The sequence below is a fragment of the Drosophila suzukii genome, assembly GCF_043229965.1.
Source record: "Drosophila suzukii chromosome 2 unlocalized genomic scaffold, CBGP_Dsuzu_IsoJpt1.0 scf_2c, whole genome shotgun sequence".
NCBI lineage: Eukaryota > Metazoa > Arthropoda > Insecta > Diptera > Drosophilidae > Drosophila > Drosophila suzukii.
This window is the reverse complement of record NW_027255896.1, coordinates 8,449,985-8,464,394: the sequence shown is the minus strand read 5'-3', so window position 1 is coordinate 8,464,394 and position 14,410 is coordinate 8,449,985. Positions and strand designations below refer to the sequence as shown.

General features: G+C 41.6%; 1 protein-coding gene and 1 long non-coding RNA gene across 4 annotated transcripts in view; one reads left to right on the top strand and one right to left on the bottom strand.

The window, feature by feature from the left end:
• The first annotated feature begins 1,134 nt into the window (after positions 1-1,134).
• The window catches only part of LOC139354129 (uncharacterized), a 39,041-nt gene continuing 25,765 nt past the window's right edge, over positions 1,135-14,410 (top strand). The window contains exon 1 of the long non-coding RNA XR_011605207.1: positions 1,135-1,250. This is a non-coding gene — a long non-coding RNA (uncharacterized lncRNA). The remainder of the gene's footprint in view (positions 1,251-14,410) is intronic.
• On the bottom strand, positions 3,542-12,457 carry LOC139354128 (uncharacterized). 3 transcript variants are annotated; one of them, XM_070998395.1, is made up of 2 exons: positions 12,233-12,457; positions 3,542-7,441 (listed from the first exon to the last, which is right to left on the bottom strand). In XM_070998395.1, exon 2 carries the CDS (start codon positions 7,205-7,207, stop codon positions 6,545-6,547), a length of 663 nt encoding a protein of 220 aa, XP_070854496.1. In that variant the 5' UTR covers positions 7,208-7,441; positions 12,233-12,457; the 3' UTR covers positions 3,542-6,544. The 3 variants fall into 3 exon arrangements, with proteins under 3 accessions (XP_070854496.1, XP_070854497.1, XP_070854498.1); XM_070998396.1 differs by having other exon boundaries at positions 3,542-7,444; positions 12,233-12,437; XM_070998397.1 differs by having other exon boundaries at positions 12,219-12,357.

Sequence of the window (14,410 nt, the reverse complement as noted above, 5' to 3'; positions counted from 1 at the left end):
AGTGGGCGTGGAAAATTTTTTTTGATCAATCGATAGGTATTGACGAGACCAATACATTTCAGTTAAAATTTTGTATCTACACTGGTAGAAAAAACGCGTAGTGAAATCAAATACATTTTTATTTGATTTTTTTTTACTTCCCTGCATAGTCAAACTAAATATAAATCTCTTTCATTTAAATAAAAAACATATTTAAGCCTTATGCCGAATATGTAAACATTCAAATCAAAGTGATTTTCATTTAAAATCAAGTTAGTCACATTTAAACCCAATGTTGCCATCTTGATTTTAACTATTATAAAAAGTAGTTAAATTCATAGTATATTTGATGGTTTTTTATATTTCGAGTTAATACTTTTTCAATTTGTTCGGAATATTTACTCTTTTATTTTGAGTATAGAACGTTTTCAAAATTTGTATTTGACCAAATAATTGTAAATTATAAATCAAATTACATATGTATACATATATTAAGTTTATGACCCATATACACAACATAATTTAAATTATTAGTAATTTGCAAAAGTAAAACAGCTTTAATATTTAAAGAAAAGGGTTTTAGTTACGGCTGCCCAACCACCGACAGCCTCTTTCTATTTCCATGACAAATATTATAAGATTTGGCTTTGTAATTTACTATTAAAAGTACAAAGACATGCTTAGCCAAAGAAAAAATGTGCGTGCATTGTAAACGCTGGGCCGTAACCAAAAACTAAAACCAACGGCACAATGTGCATACTTACATACATTCAGACAAATTAGAGATAAATATGAACTAGCAAAACGGCAAACGCAAGCGCGTCTTCTTCGTCCATTCGCATTTGTACATTGGCGGTCAAGAAAATATGAATGTGCATAAGAACATCAATATTTCTTGTGTACCGAAGTTTTGACAATAAGGTATGTTTTTATAATATATAAATATAATAAAATAAAATAAATATTACTAAATTAACATATACAAGTTATTAAACTTAAGGACTTATTTGTACATATTTTCTTAATTTCTTCCCCATTACTTTGACCTCTATTGTAAAGTAACGGCACGCGACAGATTTTGTCCGTCCTTTTTGCACACATGCATATGTATGTATGTATATACGAAATAGCTTGACACTCCGCTTTGTAGCGAATCCCACGATCACTTCGAAGCAAGCGGTTCTCCTGATCCGATGTAAAAGTGATTAATAGAGCTCGATAGACAAGTGTTTATTTAGGTGTTATAAAAAAGTGAAAAGTACAGAAAAAAGGTGAGTCAAATAAAAACACAATAATTACTTAATATTAAGGCATGTGCATGTCCGCGTTCTTTTTGTCGCATTTTTCCTTATTGTGTTTCTTCTTTGTCGTGCGCGTTATTATTTCGTGAAAATTTAGATAATACATTTAACAAAATAAACAAAGCTCAAAAGATAATTACATTTAAAAACAATAAAATATATACGATTGGGTAATAAACATGAAGTGGATAAAAAATATGCGAAATAAATGAAGAATATGAAAGGAAATTATGTGAAAAGCCGCGCAAACTAGATAAAAGGAGTAGAATGCACGAGAAGGAAAACACAAAAAAGGCGCAAAAAAGACGCTTTGCTGCCGTTGCATTCGGCTCTGTGGCGTCGCAGTCGTTTCACCTATTTCTTTATAATATTTTTTTGTTCTTTCACGTGATTTTTCTTTAAATCTAACTAATTATACCCGTTACTCGTAGAGTAAAAGGGTATACTAGATTCGTCGGAAAGTATGTAACAGGCAGAAGGAAGCGTTTCCGACCCCATAAAGTAGATATCTCGGAAACTATCAAAGATAGAGAATTGAGATTTCAGATTTAGATTCCGTAGCCTTATACGCAGCGCTAGTTTGTTACGCGAGTATGCCACGCCCACTCTAACGCCCACAAACCGCGAAAACCTGTGACGCCCACAATTTTTATGCTAGATAACAAATTTTAACAGAAATGTATTGGTCTCGTCAATACCTATCGATTGGTCCAAAAAAAATTTGCCACGCCCACTCTAACGCCCATAACGCTTAAATCTGTATACCGCCGGTAGGTGGCGCATTTTAATCTCGCTTTGCTACTTGCATATCTCTATTTAGCTGAGTAACGGGTATCTGATAGTCGAGGTACTCGCCTATAGCGAGATATCCACGTTCATATTTACGATTTTTTGAAGTTTGTGGGCGGTTTATGGGCGTTAGGGTGGGCGTGGAAAACTTTTTTTTGTCAATTGACAGGTATTGATGAGAACAATACATTTCAATTAAAATTTTTATTCTAGCATCAAAACTGTAGGAGCCACAGTTTTGGGCGGTTTGTGGGCGTTAGAGTGGGCGTGGCACTCTACTGAAACAAACTTGCGCTGCGCAGGAATCTCAGGAATCTGCGTGCCTAATCCCAGTATAACTCTCATAGTTTCCGAGATCTCAGCGTAGTGATCCTGATCAAGAATATATATACTTTATGGGGTCGGAAACGCTTCCTTCTGCCTGTTACATACTTTCCGACGAATCTAGTATACCCTTTTACTCTACGAGTAACGGGTATAAATATGCTGAGTTTTAAGGCGGGCTATTATTATTTTAACTATAAAAACCATTCAAATGAAATATTTTATTTACTGGAACTAAATATGAAAATATTTAAAAGAAATAAAAAAATATAATACTTTTTACTATGAAACATATTTAATTGAATTATTTTTTACTATTTTAACATTTTTGATTGAAATTAAAAAATTGTTGGACTTACTACGAGATTATTCAAAAAATAATTAACAATTTAACGTTTTCGTTTTTACGATTTTCATGTTAGGATCTAAACCGCTGGGAAAAATAGTTAAAACGTTAGCGAAATAGTGACATTTACGATGTTTTTTCTACCAGTGTAGCATGAAAATTGTGGGCGTCACAGGCTTGGGCGGTTTGTGGGCGTAAACGTGGGCGTGGCAAACTTTTTTTGGGTCAATCGATAGGTTTTGATAAGAGCAATACATTTCAGTTAAAATTTTTATTCTAGCATTAAAACTGTAGGAGCCAAATTGCTGAAACAAACTTGCGCTGCGTAAGAAGCTCAGGAATCTGCATGCCAGATCTCAATGGCCTAGCTCTTATAGTTTCCGAGATCTCAGCGTTCATCCGGACAGACAGACAGAAGGACAGACGGACATGGCTAGATCGACTCGGCTAGTGATCGTGATCAAGAATATATATACTTTATGGGATCGGAAACGCTTCCTTCTGCCTGTTACATACTCTCCGACGAATCTAGTATACCCTTTTACTCTACGACTAACGGGTATAAAAATTTCAAAAACTGGTTTTGGAGTTCATTTTATTCTTTCAATTAAATTATAAAAAAATTATTAAGCCAACAGAGATAATAATGTTTTTATGATAATATCCCATGAATAATACTTGTACATAATTATTATTTGCATATTTTCAAAATGATTTATTTTAGAAAATAATTCATTAATCACATTCAAATAATTTATATAATATATCTTACAATTGTTAAGATTTATCAATACAGTTTTTTTTGATATTGCATCATATCTATTTTTAAGATTAAATATTAAGAATACAAATTCTGTACCACTCATCCTACTTAATGATGATCATTAAAAAAATATCATTACCAAGAACTATTATATTAAATACAATTAAATGTATGCATACTCATATAACAACAGTTCCTACTAACGATATGTATTGGCCAACAACCTTACTTTGCCTTTGAATTCCGGTGTATTATGTATTTATCTTTTCACTTTGACACAGTGTGGAATGGTTTTACTTAAACCAATCGCATGGGAGGAGGGTACGGGGAGGGGAGGTTTGATCCTTGGAGATAAAGTACCTGCTCGATTCTACGTTCTGTCTTTTCCTGGTTGATGAGATTACACATCTACAATCCCTGGAGAATAGGTTAGTATTTCCAGTTTAATTTTCTAATTTATTGATTTCAATGATTCCCGCTGGTGATTACCAATTTTTAACAAGATCGCTGCCAACTCCATACCATTCAGACACTGCACTATGGTCCAAAAGTCAATTTTTTTGGTATTAACTCTAAAAATTGACTTACAGACCTCAAACTTTGCACATAATTTTTTTTTTTAAGTAGAGTATGCAAAAAAAATTTTCAGTCGACCACGCCTTCTTTTGCCTCTCAAACAAAATAATTCCTAGTATTATTCTTAAAAATTAAGTTTTACTCTAAATTCAGTCAAGTTACTTACATTTATATATATGTAATAAATTTTTATTAATAAATTGGTTTTTGTTCTTCTTCTTCTAGTTCTATAGAGCATCCTTCAATTAGATCCTCATCAGAATCAGAATCAGATTGCACGTCCAACTCTTTTTCATTTGGGTTTTTGTTTTCGGCAGACGGCAACTCCAGAAGACTTAATACTTCCTTGGGAAAAGGTTTTTTTTATGTTTTTCCTTTCTCTTTCCTTTAAGCAAACACTAGATAGTAAGGGATGCGAGGAATCTATCGCCCTGTGGAATAGGTCAGTCATAGTATTGATTCGACTATTTTTCCTTGCGTGTGAGAGTCTGTCTTTTTTGTATATTTTATTCCGATGCATTTTCGCCTAAGCATCCTAGTGGAGTCAACGTCGAATTATTTATTTGAAAACCGTGGACTAGTACTTTGTGAATTGTTGGTGACATTGGGTACCACGGGTATTTGCATATATAAGTCAAACGTTTTTTCACAAAAAACCCGAATCTTTTCAGTGTTTATATAGTGGTTACAGGAAATTGCTACTAATATGAAGCTTATTTAAAAGGGTTTCATCGTTTATGCGATGCCGAATTCACGCTTTTATTTCGCAATTTCGGCAGATTCGTGTGTGCATAAACGCCATTTCGTGAATTCGGCAACACACGAAAGTTGACTATGAATTTAACCTGAAAGCATGAAATGGTCACAATTAAACTCCGGTAGGTTAGGTTAGGTTAGGTTAGGGCGGCTGTCGGACTACAGTCCGACACACTTAGACCTCAATGGGTCCGTTGTGATACCGCATGATCTCGCTTCTTCCTTCTCTAGGGTCCCGTTTCTAGTAGTTTCAGCCTGTGTTAAGCTGATCAGCATGTCTTCCACCCGGAAGATTTAATAAAGGCACTTATGCTTTTGAGATTAATCTCCGATATTTCGGTAAGATCGTTGATGAAGGGGCTTCCTAAGTGTTTCAGTCTGAGTCTGCATAGGGCGGGGCAGAAGCAGAGAAGGTGTTCCACTTCTTCCTCATCCCTACAGCTTCTGCAGAAATCATTTTGCGGGGCTTTTAGCCTGCCGGCATGTGCGCCAACAAGCCAGTGGCCTGTAAGAGCTCGGATCAACATGCCACACTCTGTGCGGGTGAGTTTGAGTAATTCCGAGGTTTTTTTTTTGTTTACCACAGGCCATGTCTGGTAAGAGATACGACACTGTGGTACGTTTTGCCAATGGGTGTTGGCTTGTTTGTTAAAGTAGTTTTTTATATTTAGCTTGCAAGTTTCTAGGGCACACCGACATTCTCCTTTCCTGGGAGGAGAGGCTTGATGGTGCCCTGCCTGGCTAACTCGTCCGCTATGCAGTTGCCTACGATATCCCGGCGACACGGAACCCATATTTGGCTGATAGTAAACTGACTAGCCACCTCGTGGAGAGATCTGCGACAGTCTGCTATAGTACGGGAGTTGGTGTTTGTCGAGTAGATCGATTTAATAGGCGCTTGGCTGTCACTATATATGTTTAGGTGGAGGCCTAATTTCCCTAAACAGGTTAGTGCTTCTTTAATAGCGTGGACCTCCGCCTGAAAGACGCTACAGTGGTCCGGGAGCCTGAATGACTTCCTGATATCTAATTGTTCGGAGTATACACCTCCGCCGACGTGTCCTTCTAATTTGGAGCCATCTGTATAGAAACAGATTGCGTCCGTCGTGCCCGGTCGGCCCTGTTCCCATTTTCCCAATTTTAGCATGGCTATAAAATTGGGCTTTCCACTGCCCTGTGTCCCTAAGTCGAATAGCTGCCGATTTGGCCCTTTCCATGCCTGCTAAGTCCAGGCTAGGGAGGTTCAAGATCGCATTCAGCGCTTTATTCGGGGTGGTTCGAAGGGCTCCACTAATACACAAAGCCGCCATTCGCTGTACTTTGTTTAGAGGAGTCAGTATGCATTGTTTGTGCAAGGCGGTCCACTACAGAGCCACTCCGTACAGTAGGATTGGCTTGACTACCGCTGTGTATATCCAGTTAACTATTCTTGGGGACATGCCCCATCTTAGCCCGATTGCTTTTTTACAGGAGTAAAGTGCAATGGTCGCTTTTTTCGTTCTCTCTTTGTTGTTTAAGCCCCATTTGAGGCGTTTATCTAGTACTAACCCCAAGTACCAGGCGTGATCGCTAAAGGAGAGATTACAATTGTTTAAAATGGGTGGGTTAAGTTGTGGAATTTTGTAAATATTTGTAAATAGAACAAGTTCTGTTTTCGAGGGATTTACCCCGAGTCCGTTCGCTATCGTCCATTCCGATAGTATTTTAAGTTTAGCGGTTATAAGATCGCAAAGTGTTTATGGATATATACACCAGTCTAGTGCACGATGTTCGCCCCTTCGTCGCTTTGTTGCTCGTCGACTGTTTGTACAGGTTGGCCGACCGCTGACTGTCGCATGCCACCACCTTGACGCTGCCCTGGTACCAGCCCGCGTCCATGCAGCAGGGTGAGGTGCCTGGCTTCTCTCGTACCATGCGCAGGCAAATGAGGGAAAGGTGGGACTCCACTGCCTTCCACTTGTTTCTGGGGATCCTGCCCTCCGGATTTCCCATGTCAATCAGGCCAAGTAATACACGATTCTTCGTGATTTCCGCGAAAGAGACCGATGGCTGGATCTTAGATCTCTTCGCCGATGGCCCGGGTAGTTCGAGGGATCGCTGCCTTTTCGCCTGAGTCGCCTCTTGAGTGGGCTTTTCCTGCCCGTAGCTTGGAAACACCTTCCTTGCCCACTCTACCTTCTTTAGCCATTCAGGCGAAGGCGTGGCAACGGCGCTCCTGGTGTGTGAGCGCAGAGTCTGGGCGGCAGTCCGCCTTTCTGCGTATGTATATTTAGCACCAGCGGGTGGCCCGAGCGCCTTGGCAGTGCCTACCGTTGCTTTCGGCGAAGATACGCACGTAGCGGAGGCGTTTGCGGCTGGCTTTCTGCCACCCATACTCCCCAGTTTGGGATGCGGCCCTTTCTGGGCCGTGCTGGTATGGAAGGTGGAACCAGTGTTCGTCTTATCCGGGGCGGAATGAAGACGAACTCAACCTAATGATGGACGCCGTACGTTCCCAGTGTGCTGCGGACATCGGAGGCCATCTCCTGAAGCAGCCGTGAGGAACCAACAAAATTGGTTGCATTGTCGCAGTACAGTCGATCGAGCGGGCCGCGCCGCCCAACAAATCTGCTGAGACAGAGGATAAATGAGTTAGAAGTGAGATCCTTCAATAGTTCTAGGTGAACCGCTTTCGTTGAAAAACATATGAATACTGCGACATACATTTTTAACGCTGCCTTGCCCCGCACTCCTAGCGACACTCGGATTGGACCGAAGAGATCGACTCCGCTTATTCTAAAGGGTCGACTGATTCTGACACGGTCAAGAGGCAGGTTTCCCATTATTTGCGACATTAACCGTGGCTTATAGCGGAAACAGTGCGTGCATCGGCGCACAACAGCACTGCACTCGCGTCGTGCATTGATCAACCAAATTGTCTGCCGAAGCAGGCCGACTAGGGCTCGTGGTCCTGCATGGCAATTAGCATAGTGCAGGTGCTCGATGTACAATTTGACAAAACGATTCCCTTTAGGCATTAATATTGGGAATTTGGCACTGGGCTCTAGATCCGCGTGCGCTAGTCGACCGCCCACCCGCACCAATGTTAAAGTACGGGTTCCGAAAGTTTCGTTGCTGATAAATGGACTAAGTTTTTGGTAAGAACTGGGTAATGGCAAATTTTTCTTTAATTTATTGAATTCGTCTGCAAACGATTCACGCTGAACAGCCTGCGCGATATAAGAGAACGAAAAACTAAGCTCGGTGGCTGGTAGGACGTGGTCGTTCCACAATTTCCAGGCTCTGTCGTAAACAAAACGAAAGATAAATGTTGTAATTCTCACAACCTTCACATAGGAAGAAGAATTTTCCACTAATCGTAGCAGCGGATGATTTGAGACGACAGTATGGGCGATTACTGGCGGTTTCATTTCGAGTTGTCTTTCGAGGGGCGTGTCAGCCAAGTGCTAATTAACTGGCCAATGAGTCGAGTCCATGGACAAAAACGAAGGGCCTTCAAACCATAGTGTCGTATCGAGATCTTTGACCGTAGTCCCTCGAGAGGGTAGGTCCGCTGGATTGAAGTTAGTCGGGACGTGTCGCCAGACTGCAGTTGGGGCCAGTTCGTGAATAGCCGAAACCCTATTTGCGACGAATGTTTTAAGTTTTGACAGATGAGTGCGCAACCAGAAGAGAACAACTTCAGAATCCGACCACATAGTAACCTGCTCGACGCGGTAAAGATTAAGCGTTTGCACATCACTCCATAACTTCGCTAAGAGGTGAGCCGCACAGAGTTCTAGTCGTGGAATACTAAGTCTATTGATCGGTGCTACCCTGGATTTGGCTGTTAGCAACCTAACTTTTATTCCCTCTGAGGTCACTGACCTTACGTACAGACAACAACCGTAAGCATCTGTTGACGCGTCCGCAAATCCGTGGATTTGATAAGTGCCGCCAAACTGAGTTCCGACATGCCGAGGGATGTTTAACGTTTCTAAATCTGTAAAGCAAGATGACACCGTCTTCCAATGATGCAGTACGTCGGCGGGTATTTCGTCGTCCCATCCAATTTGTAGCGACCAGAGTTTTTGAATAAATATCTTTGCAAGGGTAACGATAGGGCAAATGAGTCCTAACGGATCGAACAGCCGTGCTGCAAATGAAAGCATGGATCGCTTTGTGGGTGGGTCTTCAAGCTGTAGATTCTGGGCGTTGAATTTGAACGTATCCTGTTTTGGACTCCAAGTGAGACCCAAAGTTTTCGTAACGGCGTCTTCTCCAATAAGGACTTCTGGCTCGGCGACCTGTCGTTCGTTGGGGGTACAATTCGACGCCCACTTAGCCAAGACGAACCCTGCGGAATCTAAAATCTCTGTGATTTCCCCTCGCAATTTTCTTAACTCACGGATGGAATCGGCCCCTGTTAACAAGTCATCGACGTAAAAATCATTTGCTAGAGCCTGTGAAGCTAAGGGAAGAGATTCGGAGTAGATCTCGCTAAGCTGCTTCAAACACCGTATTGCAAGGAAAGGAGCACTTGCCGTACCATACGTAACGGTGTTAAGCCGATAAATTTGTAGAGGGTCTTGCGGGGTCTCACGCCATACAATTAACTGGAACTTTCTATGGGTCTCATCTAATACCACTTGTCTGTACATTTTAGTAATGTCTGCCGACATAGCAAATTTATGGAACCGGAATTTAAGCAGCGTGGCATACAGGCAAGGCTGAATTGTTGGCCCTACCAAGAGAATTTCATTCAATGAAATTTGGGAAGTGGTTTTGCATGACGCGTCGAATACGACTCTTAATTTAGTTGAAGAGCTTTCAGGTCGGAGAACGCACTGATGCGGTATAAAATAATGAGGCTCGTTGGGTATCCTATTTCTGTAGCCTCCATGTGACCGAGAGCTAAGTATTCCTTCATAAACTGGATATACAACGAATGATTTGTTGGGTTCCCTTTCATACGCCGTTCTAAGGACAGAAACCGTCGTCGTGCAGTTTCATACGAGGAACCGAGACACGAAGGACTCGATTTGAAAGGCAGGCTAACTACATATTTTCCTGTAGAGTCACGCGAAACGGTGCTAGCAAACGATTTTTCACTCAACACTTGATCAGGGGTATAGAGCTGCGATTTTGTTAAATCGGGTATTCTTTCAATTTCCCAGAACTTCCTTAGCGTGTGATCCAAATTGTTGTCCTCAGTAGCTACTAGAGTGGAGTATGAGATACATCATGCGGGCGGATTTTCTTTATAGGTCCCTGACGCTACCCAGCCAAAGACAGTATTTTGTAGAGTTGGACCTGAGTGCTTGTGACGTATTTGTCCTTCTCTAAGCAAGTCGAAAAACAACTCAGCGCCGATCAGCATGTCGACGCGTTTGGGCTTGTAAAAGTAAGGGTCTGCTAAGGAGATATCATTACGAATCCAATCGGAAGATATTGCGGTTGCTTCTGGACGATACCCTGAGATTGACGGTAAAATTATGCATTCAACTGCCGCTTCGAAGGAGTTTAATCGCGACCCAATTGTCGTCTGGACTGCGAAGCTAGCTGAACACGCGGAATTCCCAATGCCTGAGAATTTAGCCTCATGCCGGTATCGTTTTAATTGCAGATTATTTACTAATTCCTCCGTTATAAAATTAACCTGTGACCCTGAGTCTAGCAAAATCCTAGCGCACAGCTTGGCTCCTGACTGACTTTGAACCTCGACAAGGGCCGTTGCAAGTAAGACGTGATCTACCTTTTGCGGCATAGGCTGACTAACCGAGGCACTTAGTGACTGTTGGGCTACCTGATTGTCAATAGGCGATGACAGGCGATTGACTGCTCGACGGTACTTGGGAGGTTGAGGTATACCGATGCAGAAGTGTGTGATGAGCCTTCGTACAAATTCGACAACGAGATGACTGGCATGTTGCGACACTATGTCCTCTGCGTAGACAATTGATGCAAAGTGGTGCATTCTTTGCGAACTTGAACCGAGCTTCTACCGAGATATTAGCGTAAGATGTACAACTCTGGATGAAATGGCTGTCTGACTTGCAGAAGCAACATTTAGACTTAAGTTCTTCGACAGGTCGGGAAACTGCTAATGCCGCTTTGCTATATCTGGGCTTGTTCCCTAGCTGTCCCTGTTTGGGAGCTTTTCTGCCTGTCGTGGATTCCTCAGCCGCTAAGTGTTGGTAGCGTTTATTAAGCGCCTCTGAGCAATCTTTCCATAACGGAATAGAATCGTAACTAAGTTGCTCTTCCCATCGCGACCGCGTTTTGGGATCTACTCTAGACATGACGATGTGAATTATCATTGCGTTGGCGAGAGTTTTCTCGTTGCCGAGCGAGAGAAGAGATTCATATATAGCAGTGACAGTGTCGATAAGGGATCGCAACGCCGAGGCGGATGGCGCTTGCATTGTTGGGATTTCAAACAATCGAGAAATACTTTTAAAGTATATTAGGCACGGATTATCATAAACCCTGACCAAGGCCGCATGGGCCTTTGCGTAATTTGCTTCTGTGATCTGGTAAGCCTTTACTGTTCCTAAGGCTTCCTTCTCTAAACAGGATAACAGATGATTAAACTTTTCAACATTTGATAGAGATTCGTCATCGTGAACTAAGCTGTTAAATAAACCTATAAAATTTTTGAACTCGGCATAGTTGCCGTCGAATTTTGGGAGTTTCATTTGTGGTAGTATTCTGCTGTGACTTGCTGAAGAGTTTAAACTACTGTTATTTGCGAAGGTAGAATGATTTCTTTCTCCTTCGGGCCGGTTACAATTTGACATTAATAATGCCTTTGCGGATACACATAATTCTTCTAACTCCTCTCTACATGCTAATTCGTTATTAATTGCTTCTAATTGTTGTTGCAACTCGAACGCCTTTTCGATGTATCCATTTAAAATACCTAAACGACATTCCATTTCGCACGCATTAGGGGGAGTTACTTGACCACGAACTGTGGCCTCAATTCTAATTATATGATTCTTATTCCGCTCAAGCTGTTCCAGCAATTCGTTTGTGTCGTCCTCCGCTATGGGAGTTCTGCCAAAACGATTCCGACTTCCACCCATTGTGACTAGCAACTTCCCGTTTTTAGATTGTTTCTAACAAGCAAATGCCAATGCAATGCTGCTGGTAGCGATCGAATGTCTGCACTGTCCCACCGTACTAAATCCTCAGCCAGGCTATGCGCGATTGGAGCAAGGAAGGCGAAAAGACCGACACAACCAAAGAGCGCGCGAAGATTGGGGCCAGGCAGATTAAGCAAGACCGAATGTGTGTGTGTGTATATGTTGGGTGGGCCTTTGTGTGTGTATGTGACTGAAAGCCAAGTGAATTATGATATGTGTTTGTGCAAGTGATGGAAATAAAGTTTGCATATATTTACGTAGGCCACTTTACCATATACAATACGGATCGCTGTACTTCTCGGTGTTTCCGACGAGGTTAGGTTGAAGCCCGCTGATGCTCTCCTGTGACGAAATGGAGGTTAGGGACGCAGCCGATGTGCGCTCCCTCTACGATGATGTATGGGGCTCACCCCTCTCCGGGTGCTCCAGCGACGAAAGACGACGTTCTATTGCACCTCTCTATGGGTGCCGACGAGAATGTGGCGAGGAGATGGACGCAGCCGATGTGCGCTCCCTCTACGCCGAGATGTACGTGGGTACTGCGCTCCGGCTGTGCGGGCGCTCCAACAACGAAAGATGAAATTAAAGTTGCACGGGCGCGTAAATGCGTCTCCAACTTGGACCATGCACCCAATGTGCGATGCCGATGCATTTGTTGCGTAACGCGAATTGGCCGCGTGCACTTGTTATATAACTCTTGGTGATTTGCCAACTTATAACAATACGCAAATCCGAAGTTTAGAAGACGGCCAAGAACCAGTGAGTCCACCCGGGGGCGCCAATGTTTGCTCAGGAAGCAGGAGTAAATATGCAACTTCGCGAATTCACTGGTTTTATTTAAAACATTGCTTAGCCGTCATCTATGTAAATTGTGCGTTTATTTCAAGAGCTTTTTCTATTCCACAATGTTACCAACTCGCTCGTTTCAGATCTTCCCTATTACATTGGTATCTAGAGTTAGTATTTTATGGTAATCTAGTAGTTTTTTAATCTAGTATTTTGTTGTATGATCGTTGCTTGCCGACTTGTAGGGGGTAATTTATTAGCGATTATCAGCTGTGCTACGCCCCTGCTCGCAGCTTTCGATAGTCGGCATCGCAACGACCATAGAAAACAAAACAAACAGTGAGATGACCAAACACTAATTATACGCGTTACTCGTAGAGTAAAAGGGTATACTAGATTCGTCGGAAAGCATGTAACAGGCAGAAGGAAGCGTTTCCGACCCCATAAAGTAGATATCTCGGAAACTATCAAAGATAGAGAATTGAGATTTCAGATTTAGATTCCGTAGCCTTATACGCAGCGCAAGTTTATTACGCGAGTATGCCACGCCCACTCTAACGCCCACAAACCGCGAAAACCTGTGACGCCCACAATTTTTATGCTAGATAAAAAATTTTAACAGAAATGTATTGGTCTCGTCAATACCTATCGATTGGTCCAAAAAAAATTTGCCACGCCCACTCTAACGCCCATAACGCTTAAATCTGTATACCGCCGGTAGGTGCCGCATTTTAATCTCGCTTTGCTACTTGCATATCTCTATTTAGCTGAGTAACGGGTATCTGATAGTCGAGGTACTCGCCTATAGCGAGATATCCACGTTCATATTTACGATTTTTTGAAGTTTGTGGGCGGTTTATGGGCGTTAGGGTGGGCGTGGAAAACTTTTTTTTGTCAATTGATAGGTATTGATGAGAACAATACATTTCAATTAAAATTTTTATTCTAGCATCAAAACTGTAGGAGCCACAGTTTTGGGCGGCTTGTGGGCGTTAGAGTGGGCGTGGCACTCTACTGAAACAAACTTGCGCTGCGCAGGAATCTCAGGAATCTGCGTGCCTAATCCCAGTATAACTCTCATAGTTTCCGAGATCTCAGCGTAGTGATCCTGATCAAGAATATATATACTTTATGGGGTCGGAAACGCTTCCTTCTGCCTGTTACATACTTTCCGACGAATCTAGTATACCCTTTTACTCTACGAGTAACGGGTATAAATATGCTGAGTTTTAAGGCGGGCTATTATTATTTTAACTATAAAAACCATTCAAATGAAATATTTTATTTACTGGAACTAAATATGAAAATATTTAAAAGAAATAAAAAAATATAATACTTTTTACTATGAAACATATTTAATTGAATTATTTTTTACTATTTTAACATTTTTGATTGAAATTAAAAAATTGTTGGATTTACTACGAGATTATTCAAAAAATAATTAACAATTTAACGTTTTCGTTTTTACGATTTTCATGTTAGGATCTAAACCGCTGGGAAAAATAGTTAAAACGTTAGCGAAATAGTGACATTTACGATGTTTTTTCTACCAGTGTAGCATGAAAATTGTGGGCGTCACAGGCTTGGGCGGTTTGTGGGCGTAAACGTGGGCGTGGCAAACTTTTTTTGGGTCAATCGATAGGTTTTGATAAGAGCAATACAT